General features: G+C 40.3%; 1 protein-coding gene across 1 annotated transcript in view; it reads left to right on the top strand.

Moving 5' to 3' along the window:
- The window catches only part of LOC118834710 (zinc finger protein 570-like), a 44554-nt gene that overhangs the window by 678 nt on the left and 29395 nt on the right, over positions 1-14481 (top strand). The window contains exons 2-3 of the mRNA XM_036742151.1: positions 302-1195; positions 1715-1807. Coding sequence (XP_036598046.1) covers positions 755-1195; positions 1715-1807 — 534 coding nt within the window. The 5' untranslated portion in view covers positions 302-754. The remainder of the gene's footprint in view (positions 1-301; positions 1196-1714; positions 1808-14481) is intronic.

Genomic DNA, 14481 nt, shown 5'->3' with positions numbered 1-14481 from the left:
TCTTCCCCCTCCTCCTTTTCCTCCTTCCCATTCTTCTTACCTCTCCCCCACGTCAGTCAGTTAGGATAATAGCTAATATTTACATAGTACTTACCCAGTAGGGGCTGTGCTCTGGGCTTCCCAGTGATCATCTCACTGGATCCTCGCTACGGCTGTGGGAGGCAGGTTCTGTCATTATCCTCCTTTTACTGGTGAGGACAGTGAGACCAATAGGGGTTGAGTAGCTTGCCCAGGGTCACACAGCCAGTAAGTGTCTGAGGCTAAATTTGAACTCTGGTCTTCCTGTTTCCCTGTGTTTCAGGATCCTTAAAGGCCTACCGTATTTCACCACATAATCGTCGCCACCACATAGTCATCGCACCCTGTTTTTTCAGTCCAAAAATTGGTTTATAACCTTTCATCGTATAATCATTAAATGGTAAAATTCTGTTCATCGCACTGCTTGAAAGGTAAACAGAGCATCAGTGTATTCACCAGTGGCCTATGGATATGCATTTATCTCTCTGGCATTGTGAGCTGCAAGCCTAGAATTCTCAGCGCAGGTGCATTGTCAGTATAGTTTGAAAATCCACCTTGCATGGTTTGTTTACAATTCTGCTGTACTAAAGCCCAATGAAGAGCCTTAGGAGCCAGGAAGCAGGCAGCAGGTGAAGCTGCCGTGAGTAAGTCACGTGATTTGGTAAGACTTGCATCTTCCTTCTCTGGTTGTACAGTTCATCTGCCAGCGAAACATTAATGTGTGAAGCGTTTCTTTATGACTATGGGTAAATATAGAAACTATTCTGCGGGCTTCAAATTGAAAGTGATTGTTTTTGCTGAACAGCATGGAAACAGAGCTGCGGAAAGACAGTTTTCCGTGAGTGAAAAGTTGGTGCGAGACTGGCGGAAACTAAAAGACAAGCTAGAAAACACAGACCTTTCTAGACGTGCGTTTAGAGGTCCTAAAACAGGCAAGTTTCCACAGATCGATGAAGAAGTGTTTATGTATGTCACCGAAATGCGCAACAGTGGCTACCGTGTATCATATGAAATGTTGCAAATGAAGGCACGAGAGGTCGCGCGCAAACACAACATTCTTAGCACTCAGTTTAAGGAGAGTCGTGGCTGGGTCATGAGGTTCATGCGACGATGGAATCTGTCTGTGCGAAGGAGACCCGCAATATGCCAAAAGTTGCCAACCGCTTGCACCGACAAGGTTGAAAGCTTTCCTTGATTTGTCTTGCGCATGTGCCAGGAAACTTCATATTCATTTTAATGCATATTCGCAAGTGTTCTGTTTATCCTAATCTTGCACCAAAGACAGTTAAGTAATAAATGATTTTTAAGTAATGCCTGTACAATTGAAAAGCTTCACATGCTGGTCGCACCTCACTTTTTTGCAAAAAAAAAAAAAATTGCCTAAAATCTGCGACGATTATGCAGTGACATATGGTAGCTCAGTGCTCTTGCTCTGCCATTCAGGGTTTTTACATATCTATTTACGTTCTCTGTGTCCCCAAAACAATACTAGCTTTTCTATTTATTGAAAGCACTACTTCCCTTTTGGCTTTGTAATCATTTGTGCCTTTTTATGTAGAAGCTGCTTAATGTTCATTGAGTTGGGGGCAGTGCAGACCCCAGGTGCCCCCCCCCCGAGAAGGATGGAGGGTTGGTTTTTTTATGGGATCTGTGGGACCCAGCAAGAGCCCCCTTCATAGTTTGATTTTCTTCCTAGCTGTGCCTCCTGAGAACGCTGCTCTTCCCCAGGAAGAAATTCTTCAAAGAAGAGGGAATGGCCCCTGTGTTCCTGACTGCTCAGGCCTGCCATGTAAGTGGGACTCAACTCTTTCTTGAAATGCCATTTCTTTTCCATGTGCAAGCCCCCAAGAAACTGAGGCTCTTCTGTAGAGGAGGAAAGACCTCATAGAGCATCTCTCCCAACCTGCTCATTCTATCATAGTGAAAATTGAGGCCCTGAGAGAGAATTTAATAATTGCTGGCATTTCTCTAGGGCTTTACAAATATTTTGTCATCTTATCCTCACAATCACCCTGGGAGGGACATGCTATTAGGATCGCCATTTAATGGAAGAGGAACCTGAGGCAAATAGATTAGGCGACTTGCCCTTGGTCCCCCAGCTAATTAGTGTCTGAGATGGGATTCTGACTCCAGGCTCAGAGTTCCGGGCACTGTGCCTCCTTGCCACCAGGTCTGGCCGGTCACGACCACCCAGTGATTTGATTTGAACCTTGGACACTAGAGGCAGCTCGGTTTTCATGCAGAGGGCTGCTTCCTTTGGATATGTTACCCCCCACAGCCCTTTCTTTGCCAACACTTGCTCAGCCATTTGGCAAGGCTCTTGTGGCCCATCTTCTTTCAGTCCTGAGCTTGAAGGTGTCATCAGACATAAAAGTTGTCTGTCTTCAATGGTAGCTTGTCCTTTTGTACTTGAAGATGCACAAAACACTTTGTTCACAAAAACTTGTCCGTAGTATAAGCAGTCGTACTCCCGTCTTGAAGGTGAGGAGACTGAGGTTGGCAGAGAAAGGGGTTTGCCCTGGATGATGTCAGTAGTAAGTGCTTGAGCAAGGTCTCCAAGTAGAGAAAACAATCTATTTCTCACTGTCCCCAATCTTTCCCTCTTCTAAGCCAAGACCAGAGGAGACTAAGAATAATACACGGTGTCCTGAAAATCTTAGTGCAGTTTTAAGGTTCAGTAACTTCCAAAGTATAAATGCTACAAGCTCACCCCAAAATAGGGAAAGTTAATTACTTGAAATTCTAAAATTCAGCACAGCTGTGGTTTTTTGACATACATTGCTTAAGATGATACTCTAATTTAGTCAAACACGTAAGCCATTACTGTGTGCCAGGCAGTGTCCCAAGTTCTGGGGTTACACATACAAAACAGAAAGATAGCTCTCACCCTCAAGGAGCTTACAGTCTAATGAAGGAAGGAAGCTGGAAAGGAGGAACAGGAGGTGAAGGATGGTACCTGGATCTGAGGCTTGATGGAGAAGGAAGAGATGGGTGGCCTGAGTGAGGGCTTCAAGGGGAGGTTTGGGAAGGAGCCCTTGGCTTTGCCCGCTAGTCAGAGGGTTCCTAGGGGCAGAGGGTGCTGATGAAATGGGAACATCATGAGGCTCCTGGGACACAAGTGAAAAGTCCATTATCTTTGCTTGGCTTTACTTTCTTCTGTTTGAAGTCGAGGTCCTAGAGGGAAGCAGATCAACTCGACCATGTCTCCTCTGCTTTTGAATCCTTGCCATCAGGCATGTTTTGTTACCAGTCAGCCCTTGGCAAACTCTACCCCAGGGTTCCTTCTCTTCACCACCACCCCTCTTCTGTTCCTGATGAACACCACCAGAGGAAACCAGTCAGCCTCATGCTCTCACTGCTCCCTAGCAAGACTTCTCACTGATTGATTCACCGTTGTACTTGCTGGCTGTTTCAAACATAAAGACTTCCTTTCAGATCATACTGTCACCTGGCTCCTTCCCAACCACTCACAAATATACCCATGTCTCCATCCTGAAAAAACCTCACTTGATCCATTTATCCCTGCTGTCATCCTATATCTCGTCTGCCCCTTGTGTCTAAAGTCTTTGAAAATGCAGGCTGCCTACGGTTGGTGCCTCCACTTCCTCTCCTCTTGCTCTGTTCTTAACGCCTGACAATTTGCCTTCTGCCCCGTTGTTCCCCTGAAACTTCTCCCTCAAGTTACCAATGGTCTCTTAGTTTTAAATCCAGTGCCCTTTTCTCAGCCTCATTCTTGTTGGTCTCCCTGCAGCCTTAGACACAGCTGATCACACTCTCTGCCTTGATGCTCTCTTCTCTCTCTCCTGGTTTTCCTCCTGCCCTTCTGACCCCTCCTCTGTTTCCCTTGCCAGTCCTTTTTCAGAACACCTCTAACTGTAGGTGTTCTTCAGGGCTTTTCTGGGCCCTTTTTCTCTTTATATTATTTCGCTTGGTGACCTCCTCAACCTCCATGGATTTAAAGTCTCTGCTGACCTCCGATCTCTAACTGCCCTTCAGACATCTGGAACTGAATGTTCAGGAGACATCTTAAACTAAACATGACCAAAACAGAACCCATGGTCTTTCCCCCTAAATCCTCCCCTCTCCCACCTTCCCAATCACTGTCAAGGACACTCCCAGCCTCCCAGTCCTTTAGGTGCATAACCTTGGAGTCATCCTGGATTCCTCACTCTCTCTTACTCCCCAGATCGGCTATGGTGCCAAGGCCTGTCAGTTTCATCTCTGCAGCATCTCTGGTCTATTTGACCTATCTTGCACCTCTGGTCCCTTTCACCTCTGCACCATCCCTGGTCCCTTTCACCTCTGCAGCATTTCTCCAAAATGCCTCTTTCCTCTGATACTTCCCCTACTCTGCTGCAGCCCCTCATAACTTCATGCCTAGACTATGGCAATAGCTGCTGGTGGGTCTGACAACTTGGGGTCTTTTCCCACTCCAGTACATCCTCCTTTCAGCCACCAAAGTGATCTTCCTAAAGTGGAATCTGATCGTATCACTAACACCTGTGTCTCCGTTTCCTCCAGGAAGTACAAAATACTCTGTTTGGCATTCAAAGAAATTCCTCTGAAACCTGCCCCCTCCTACCTTTCCATTCATCTTGTACTGTTCCCCCAACACATACGCTTTGATCCATTGACTTTTCCTGGCTGTTCCATGAACAAGACCCTCCATCCCTTGGCTCTGGGCATTCTCTCTGCCTGGCCCCCATGCCTGTGTCAACAGAATTTTGAATGTAGTCCAGACTGGACCAGTCTCTAACCTGGAATGGCTGGAGGTGAACAGAGCAAGCCAGAGGCAGGTGTGTCAGCGGTGTGATTTATTTCAGAGTGAGGAAAGTGACTTGCAAACAAGGAAGGGTTCTCCCCTCTCACAGGAGGGCTTAGCATGTTGGGGTACAGGCAATGCTTATATCCATAAGTGGGCTGGACTATGACATAATCATTCTTAGATCTTGAGTAGCTTTTCCCATGGCATGTTCTTGTGTGGACAATGCAGCCTTTCCTGGATCCTGTGGGAACAATGTCCAAGTTGATTTTCTCACAGCGGGGCACAGTATCAGGTTCAGTTCACTTAGCTTTTACATGGAACAGGGATTGTGAGCAAGTCAAGCAAGGTGATGGATGGCTCTCTCGTATTTCCTGGGAAATATGGGGCAGTAAATACCTGGTGCTCAGTCAAAGCAATAAACTTTGCCAGAGGGTGAGATCACCCAGAGCGCAAAGGATTTTTGTTAAGCCAAGCTCAGGGCACAGCCTGCTTACTGGGCCTTCACTCTGGGAAACGGGGATGGGGTGGGCTCCAACGTGTTTGGGCACCTGGAATGCTCTTCCTCCTCATCTCTGCCTCCTGGCTTCTCTGGCTTCTTTCAGGCCCTCACTAAAATCCCACCTTCTACAGGAAGCCTTTCCCAATTCCTCTTAATTCTAATGCTTTCCCTTCCAATCATTTCCTAATTATCCTGTACATATTTGTTTACACGTTGTCTCCCCTGTTAGATTGTGAGCTTCTCTTATCTCTTTTTGTATTCCCAGCACTTAGCACAGTCCTTGACACATCGTAGGGTCTTAACAAATGCTTACTGACTGAACCAGAAAACAGAGTCTCTGCATGAGGAGCCTCCTTTTCTCCCCGCTTTTGTACTTCAGATACCTTTGTCTTTGTCTTCCCTACCCTCCCCCCCCCATTTTTCCTTGTCCAAGAAGTAGCTCTTTCCTTGAAGAGGCTGTCCCCTTTCCTTGTGCCTTGATCTCATCCAGGAGCTTGCCAGTCACTTCACTGTCTGTGTTATCTTTCATCTCTCCTTAGCTGGTGGGATCTTCCCCACCAGCTGTGTACAAGGCCAAGTCTCTCTCATACTGAAAACCCTCACTTCTCCCTGCTGTCCTCGCAAGCTGTCTCATTACATCACAGCCACACTCCTAGGAGAACCTCTGCTTCCTCACCTCCCCAAATTTCAGTCTGGTTTCTGACTGCACCACTAAACTTAAATTACTCTCACAGTGTCACCGTCGCCATTTTTTTTTTAATTTTTATTTTTAGTTTACAACATTCGGTTCTACATAATTTTGAGTTCCAGATTTTCTTCCCTCCCTCCCCCCCTCCCTTCCCAAGACGGCCTGGAATCCCATATAGCTTCCATGTATAACTTCGCATTGAATTAATTTACACACTAGTCAAGTTATGGAGAAGAACCGTGATCAATGAAATGAATCATTCGAAAGAAGAAACAGGGCCAAAAAAAAAACAACCCAAAAACAAAAGAGAGAAAAAGAAAAAAAAGGGGGGGGAAATGGCTAGCATGAAGTGTGCCTCAATCTGCATTCATACTTCATAGTTCTTTCTCTGGATGTAGATAGCATTCTCCATCGTGAGTCCTTTGGATTTGTCTTTGTACCTTGTGTTGCTGAGAAGAGTGAAGTTTGTCAGGGTTGGTCCTCACAGAATCCGTATATCTGTGGTTGTGTATAATGTTCTCCTGGCTCTGCTCCGCTCGCTCAGCATTATGTCGTGTAGGTTTTTCCAGGCTGTTATGAAGTCCGTATTATCCCCATTTCTTATGGCACAATAGTATTCCATTACCTTCATATACCACAGCTTGTTCAGCCATTTCCCAATTGATGGGCATCCCTTTTATTTCCAATTCTTAGCTACCACAAAAAGAGCTGCTATAAATATTTTTGTACATATGGGTCCTTTTCCTGCTTGTGTGATTTCTTTGGGATACAGCCCTCGAAGTGGTATTACTGGGTCAAAGGGTATGAACATTTTTATAGCCCTTTGGGCGTAGTTCCAAATTACTCTCCAAAATGGCTGGATCATCTCACAACTCCACTAGTAATGTAACAATGTTCCAGTTTTCCCACATCCTCTCCAGCATTTATCATTTTCCTGTTTTGTTATTTTAGCCAATCTGACAGGAAGAGATATGGTCTCTAAGAGTTGTTTTGATTTGCATTTCTCTAATCAGTAGTGATTTAGAGCATTTTTTCATATGCCTATAGATAGCTTTAATTTCTTCCTCTGAAAACTGCCTGTTCATATCCTTTGACCATTTCTCAATTGGGGAATGGCTTGTATTCCTATATATCTGGCTCAGTTCCATGTATATTTTAGAAATGAGGCCTTTATCAGATACACTAGTTATAAAGATTTTCTCCCAATTTTCTGCTTCCCTCCTCATTTTTGTTGCATTGACTTTTTTTGTACAAAAACATTTCAGTTTGACATAATCAAAATTATCCATTTTGCATTTTGTAATGCTCTCTATCTCTTGTTGGGTCATGAATTCTTTTCTTTTCCATAAATCTGATAAGTAAACTATTCCTTGCTCTCCCAAATTACTTATAGTATCAGCCTTTACTCCTAAATCATGAACCCATTTTGACTTTATTTTGGTATATGGTGTAAGATATTGGTCTATGCCCAGTTTCTGCCCTACCATTTTCCAATTTTCCCAACAGTTTTTGTGAAATAATGGATTGTTAGCCCAGAAGCTGGCCTCTTTGGGTTTATCAAAGAGTAGATTGCTATAGTTGTTGATTTCTCCTTCTTGTGTACCTATCCTATTCCACTGATCCACACCTCTGTTTCTTAGCCAGTACCAGGTAGTTTTGATGACTGCTGCTCTATAGTACAGTTTAATATCTGGTATGGCTAGGCCTCCTTCTCTAGCATTTCTTTTCATTAATACCCTGGATATTCTAGACCTCTTGTTCTTCCAGATGAATTTTGTTATTATTTTGTCCAGCTCAGTAAAAAAATTTTTTGGTAGTTCAATTGGTATGGCACTGAATAGATAGATTAATTTAGGTAAAATTGTCATTTTTATTATATTAGCTCGGCCTAACCATGAGCAACTGATATTTTTCCATTTATTTAGATCTGACTTTATTCGCGTGAAAAGTGTTTCATAATTATTTTCATATAGGCCCTGGGTTTGTCTTGGCAGATAGACTCCCAAATATTTTATAGTGTCTACAGTAACTTTGAATGGAATTTCTTTTTCTATCTCTTGCTGTTGGGCTTTGTTAGTAATTTATAGGAATGCTGAGGATTTATGTGGGTTTATTTTATATCCTGCAACTTTGCTAAAGTTGTTTATTATTTCAAGTAGTTTTTTACTTGATTCTCTAGGATTCTCTAAATAAATCATCATATCATCTGCAAAAAGTGATAATTTAGTTTCTTCTTTTCCTATTCTAATCCCTTCAATTTCTTTTTCTTCTCTTATTGCTACAGCTAATGTTTCTAGTACCAAAATGAATAGTAGGGGTGATAATGGACATCCTTGTTTCACTCCTGATCTTATTGGGAATGCATCTAGCTTATCCCCATTACAAATATTGCTTATTGATGGTTTTAGGCAGATGCTATTTATAATTTTAAGGAAGGTTCCATTTATTCCTATGCTTTCTAGTGTTTTTAATAGGAATGGGTGTTGTATTTTGTCAGAGGCTTTTTCTGCGTCTATTGAGATGATCATATGGTTTCTGCTAGTTTTTGTTGTTGATATGGTCAATTATGCTAATAGTTTTCCTAATATTGAACCAGCCTGGCACCCCTGGAATAAATCCTACCTGGTCATAGTGTATTATTCTCGTGATAAGTTGCTGCAATCTTTTTGCTAATATTTTATTTAAAATTTTTGCATCAATATTCATTAGAGAAATTGGTCTATAATTTTCTTTCTCTGTTTTGACTCTACCTGGTTTGGGTATTAGTACCATATTTGTGTCATAAAAAGAATTTGGTAGGACTCCTTCTTCGCCTATTTTCCCACATAGTCTACAAAGTATAGGAATTAGTTGTTCTTTAAATGTTTGATAGAATTCACATGTAAAACCGTCTGGCCCTGGAGATTTTTTCCTAGGGAGTTCATTGATGCCGTGCTCAATTTCTTTTTCTGAGATGGGGTTATTTAGAAATTTTACTTCCTTTTCTGTTAACCTGGGCAATTTATGTTTTTTCAGATATTCATCCATATCTCTAAGGTTGTCAAATTTATGGGCATACAATTGGGCAAAATAATTGCTAATTATTGTTTTGATTTCCTCCTCATTAGAGGTGAACTCTCCCTTTTCATTTTTGATACCGGTAATTTGATTTTCTTCTTTCTTTTTTTAATCAAATTGACCAAAGGTTTATCAATTTTATTGCTTTTTCATAAAACCAGCTCTTTGTTTTATTTATTAATTCAATAGTTTTCTTGGTTTCAATTTTATTAATCTCTCCTTTGATTTTCAGTATTTCTAATTTGGTATTTAATTGGGGATTTTCAGTTTGCTCTTTTTCTAGCTTTTTCAGCTGTATGCCCAGAGCATTGATCTCCTTTTTCCCTATTTTATTCATGTAAGCATTTAGGGATATAAAACTTACCCTAAGGACTGCTTTTGCTGCATCCCATAAGTTTTGGTATGTTGTTTCATTATTGTCATTCTCTTGAATGAAATTATTAATTGTTTCTCTGATTTGTTCTTTGGCCCACTCATTCTTTAGAATTAGATTATTTAGTTTCCAATTAATTTTTAGCTTATTTTTCCATGGTTCTTTGTTACAAATAATTCTTATTGCATCATGATCTGAAAAGTATGCTTTGACTACTTCTGCCTTTCTGCACTGGATTGTGAGGTTTTTATGCCCTAGTATATGGTCAGTTTTTGAGTATGTGCCATGTACCACTGAGAAGAAAGTATATTCCTTTTTATCCCCATTCAGTTTTCTCCAGAGGTCTATTGTATCTGCCTTTTCTAAAATTCTGTTTACCTCCTTAACTTTTCTCTTATTTATTTTGAGGTTAGATTTATCAAGTTCAGAAAGGGGGAGGTTGAGATCTCCCAATATTGTAGTTTTGCTGTCTATTTCTTCCTGTAACTCCCTCAAAGAATTTGTATGCCATACCACTTGGTGCATATATATTAAAAAATGATATTGCTTCATTGTTTATGGTGCCTTTTAGCACTCTTTTAATTAAATATATCTTTACTTTTGCTTTGTCTGAGATTAGGATTGCTACACCTGCTTTTTTACTTTAGCTGAGGAGCAATATATTATACTCCAGCCTTTTACCTTTACCCTGTGTGTATCCCCCTGTTTCAAATGTGTTTCTTGTAAACAGCATATTGTAGGATTATGGTTTTTTTTTTTTAAATTAAATAAATTTCTTTATTTATTTTTAGTTTACCACACACGGTTCTACATAGTTTTGAGTTCCAGTTTTTCTCCCCTCCCTCCCCCCTCCCTCCCCAAGACGGCATGAAGTCCCATATAACTGTCATGTATAACTTCGCATTGAATTAATTTATGCTCTAGTCAGGTCATGGAGAAGAATTTTGACCAATGGAATGAATCATGAGAAAGAAGAAACAGAACCAAAAAAAAAAAAACCCAAAAACAAAAAACAAAAACAAAAGAGAAGCAGAAAAGGCGAGCATGCGAGCATGTAGTGTGCCTCAGTCTGTATTCAAACTTCGCAGTTCTTTCTCTGAATGAAGATAGCATTCTCCATCGTGAGTCCCCTGGAGTTGTCCTTGCCCTTTAGGTTGCTGAGAGAAGCGCAGTATGTCAGGGTTGGTCCTCACGGAATCCACATATCTGTGGCTGTGCACAACGTTCTCCTGGCTCTGCTCCGCTCACTCAGCATTATGTCGTGTAGGTTTTTCCAGGTTGTTATGAAGTCTGCATCATCCCCATTTCTTATGGCACAATAGTATTCCATCACCTTCATATACCACAGCTTGTTCAGCCATTCCCCAATTGATGGGCATCCCTTTGCTTTCCAATTCTTGGCTACCACAAAGAGAGCTGCTATAAATATTCTTGTATGTATGGGTCCTTTTCCCGCTTGCATGATTTCTTTGGGATACAACCCTAGAAGTGGTATTACTGGGTCAAAGGGTATGAACATTTCTATAGCCCTTTGGGCATAGTTCCACACCGCCCTCCAAAATGGCTGGATCAGCTCACAACTCCACCAGCAATGCAACAATGTTCCAATTTCCCCACATCCTTTCCAGCATTTATCATTCTCCTGATTTGTTATTTTAGCCAATCTGACAGGAGAGATGTGGTATCTAAGAGTTGTTTTGATTTGCATTTCTCTAATCAGCAGCAATCCAGAGCATTTTTCCATATGCCTGTAGATAGCTTTAATTTCTTCCTCTGAAAACTGCCTGTTCATATCCTTTGACCATTTCTCAATTGGGGAATGGCTTGTATTCCTAATTCCAATACTTTGTAGACTATTTGGGAAAATTGGTGAAGAAGGAGTCCTACCAAATTCTTTTTATGACACAAATATGGTACTAATACCCAAACCAGGTAGAGTTAAAACAGAGAAAGAAAATTATAGACCAATTTCTCTAATGAATATTGATGCAAAAATTTTAAATAAAATATTAGCAAAAAGATTGCAGCAACTCATTACGAGAATAATACACTATGACCAGGTAGGATTTATTCCAGGAATGCAAGGCTGGTTCAATATTAGGAAAACTATTAGCATAATTGACCATATCAACAACAAAACTAGCAGAAACCATATGATCATCTCAATAGACGCAGAAAAAGCCTTTGACAAAGTACAACACCCATTCCTATTAAAAACACTAGAAAGCATAGGAATAAGGGGAACCTTCCTCAAAATTATAAATAGCATCTACCTAAAACCATCAACAAGCATTATATGTAATGGGGATAAACTAGATGCATTCCCAATAAGATCAGGGGTGAAACAAGGATGTCCATTATCACCCCTATTATTCAATTTGGTACTAGAAACATTAGCTGTAGCAATAAGAGAAGAAAAAGAAATTGAAGGAATTAGAATAGGAAAAGAAGAAACTAAATTATCACTTTTTGCAGATGATATGATGATTTATCTAGAGAATCCTGGAGAATCAAGTAAAAAACTACTTGAAATAATAAACAACTTTAGCAAAGTTGCAGGATATAAAATAAACCCACATAAATCCTCAGCATTCCTATACATTACTGACAAAGCCCAACAGCAAGAGATAGAAAGAGAAATTCCATTCAAAGTTACTGAAGGCACTATAAAATATTTGGGAATCTATTTGCCAAGACAAACCCAGGGCCTATATGAACATAACTATGAAACACTTTTCACGCGAATAAAATCAGATCTAAATAAATGGAAAAATATCAGTTGCTCATGGTTAGGCCGAGCTAATATAATAAAAATGACAATTCTACCTAAATTAATCTATCTATTCAGTGCCATACCAATCGAACTACCAAAAAATTTTTTTACTGAGCTGGACAAAATAATAACAAAATTCATTTGGAAAAACAAGAGGTCTAGAGTATCTAGGATGTGAATGAAAAGACATGCTAGAGATGGTGGTTTAGCCACACCAGATATTAAACTGTACTACACAGCAGCAGTCATCAAAACTGCCTGGTACTGGTTAAGAAACAGGGGTGTGGATCAGTGGAATAGGATAGGTACACAAGCAGGTGAAATCAACAAGTTTAGCAATCTACTCTTTGATAAACCCAAAGAAGCCAGTTTCTGGGCTAATAATTCACTATTTCACAAAAACTGTTGGGAAAATTGGAAAATGGTAGGGCAAAAACTGGGCATAGACCAATATCTTACACCATATACCAAAATAAAGTCAAAATGGGTTCATGATTTAGGAGTAAAAGTTGATACTCTAATTTGGGAAAGCAAGGAATAGTTTACTTATCAGATTTGTGGAAAAGTAAAGAATTCATGACCCAACAAGAGATAGAGAGCATTACAAAATGCTAAAAGGATTATGGTTTTTAATCCATTCTGCTATCTGCTTCCATTTTATGGGAGAGTTCATCCCATTCACGTTCACAGTTATGATTTTTATCTGTGTCTTTTTCTCCATCCTGTTTCCCCCTGTTTATGCTTTTATTTCTCCCTTTCCCCTTCTCCTCCTCAACAAAGTTTTGCTTTTGGCAGATGCCTTCCTCAGTTTACCCTCCCTCTTTATTCCTCTCCCTTATCTTATCGTTTCCCACTTGCTACTTCTCCCCTCCCTTCTGACCACCCCCCTCCCTTTTTTTCCCTCCTTCCCCTCTTACTTCCTGTAGGACCAGTTAGATTTCTATACTTATCAGGGTATGTTATTCCCTTCTTGAACCAGATCAGATGACAGCGAAGCTCAAATACTGCTCTTCTCCCTCCCTTCTTTCCCTCTACTATAATATATTTTTGTGCCTCTTCATTTGGTGTAGTTTACCCTTTTCTACTACCTCCTTACCTCTTCTCTCATAGCCTACCCTTTACATCTCTAACTTATGTTTTTTATCCTTATAGCAATTATTTTATACAGGCATTCACAATGTATGTGTATCCCTTTCAGTCATCATAATAGCTGTACCATTCTCAAGACTGACATATATATGTCTATATACAAAACATACATAAGATGATATAATCCTATACAAAGATGCAAATAATTTGCCCTCATTGATTAATAAGGTTTGTGGGGGTTTTTCCCCCTGTTTACCTTTTTATGTCGCTCTTGAGTTTTGTATTTGGAGATCAAATTTTCCATTGAGTTCTGGCCTTTTCATCAGGAAGGTCTGGAATTCCCTTATTTCGTTGAACGTCCATCTCCTTGCCTGAAAAATTATGTTTAGTTTTGCTGGGTAGTTGATCCTTGGTTGCAGTCCCAGCTCCTTTGCCCTTCGGAATATCATATTCCAATTTCTCCTGTCTTTTAATGTGGAAGCTGAGAGATCCTGTGTGATCCTGACTGTAGTTCCACGATATTTGAATTGTTTCTTTTTGGCTGCTTGCAGTATTTTCTCCTTGACTTCGTGGTTCTGAAATTTGGCTATGATATTTCTGGGTGTTTTCAGTTTGGGATCTCTTTCAGGGGGTGATCGGTGAATTCTTTCAATGACTGTTTTGCCCTCTGGTTCTAGGACCTCTGGGCAGTTCTCTTTGATAATTTCTTCAAAGATACTGTCAAGGCTCTTTTTTTCATCGTGGATTTCCAGTAGACCAATAACTCTTAAATTGTCTCTCCTGGATCTATTTTCCAGGTCAGTTGTTTTCCCAATCAAATATTTCACATTTTTTTCTATTTTTTCATTCTTTACATTTTGTTTTACTATTTGTTGGTGCCTCATAGATTCATTAGCTTCCACTTGGTCAACTCTAATTTTTAATGAGTTAGTGTTTTCATTTTGCTTTTGAGTCTCCTTTTCCATTTGGTTGATTTTACCTCTCAGGGTGTCATTTTCTCTCTTTAGATTCTGAATCTCCGTAGCCATTTCTCAAATCTTATTCTTTAGGGACTTGATTTCATCAGTGCATTTTTTTTCCATATTTTCTTTTAGCTCCCTAATTTGGTTTTTAAAATCTTCCTTTATCTCTTCCAGCAATGCTTTTTGGGCTGGAGACCAGTTCACATTACCTTTTGATGTATCAGATGTATCTATAGTGTCATTGCTGTCCTCTTCCA

Source organism: Trichosurus vulpecula, chromosome 1, assembly GCF_011100635.1.
Source record: "Trichosurus vulpecula isolate mTriVul1 chromosome 1, mTriVul1.pri, whole genome shotgun sequence".
NCBI classification, from domain to species: Eukaryota; Metazoa; Chordata; class Mammalia; order Diprotodontia; family Phalangeridae; genus Trichosurus; species Trichosurus vulpecula.
Note: the sequence above shows the minus strand (reverse complement) of the source record. Positions and strands in the feature narration are given on the sequence as shown.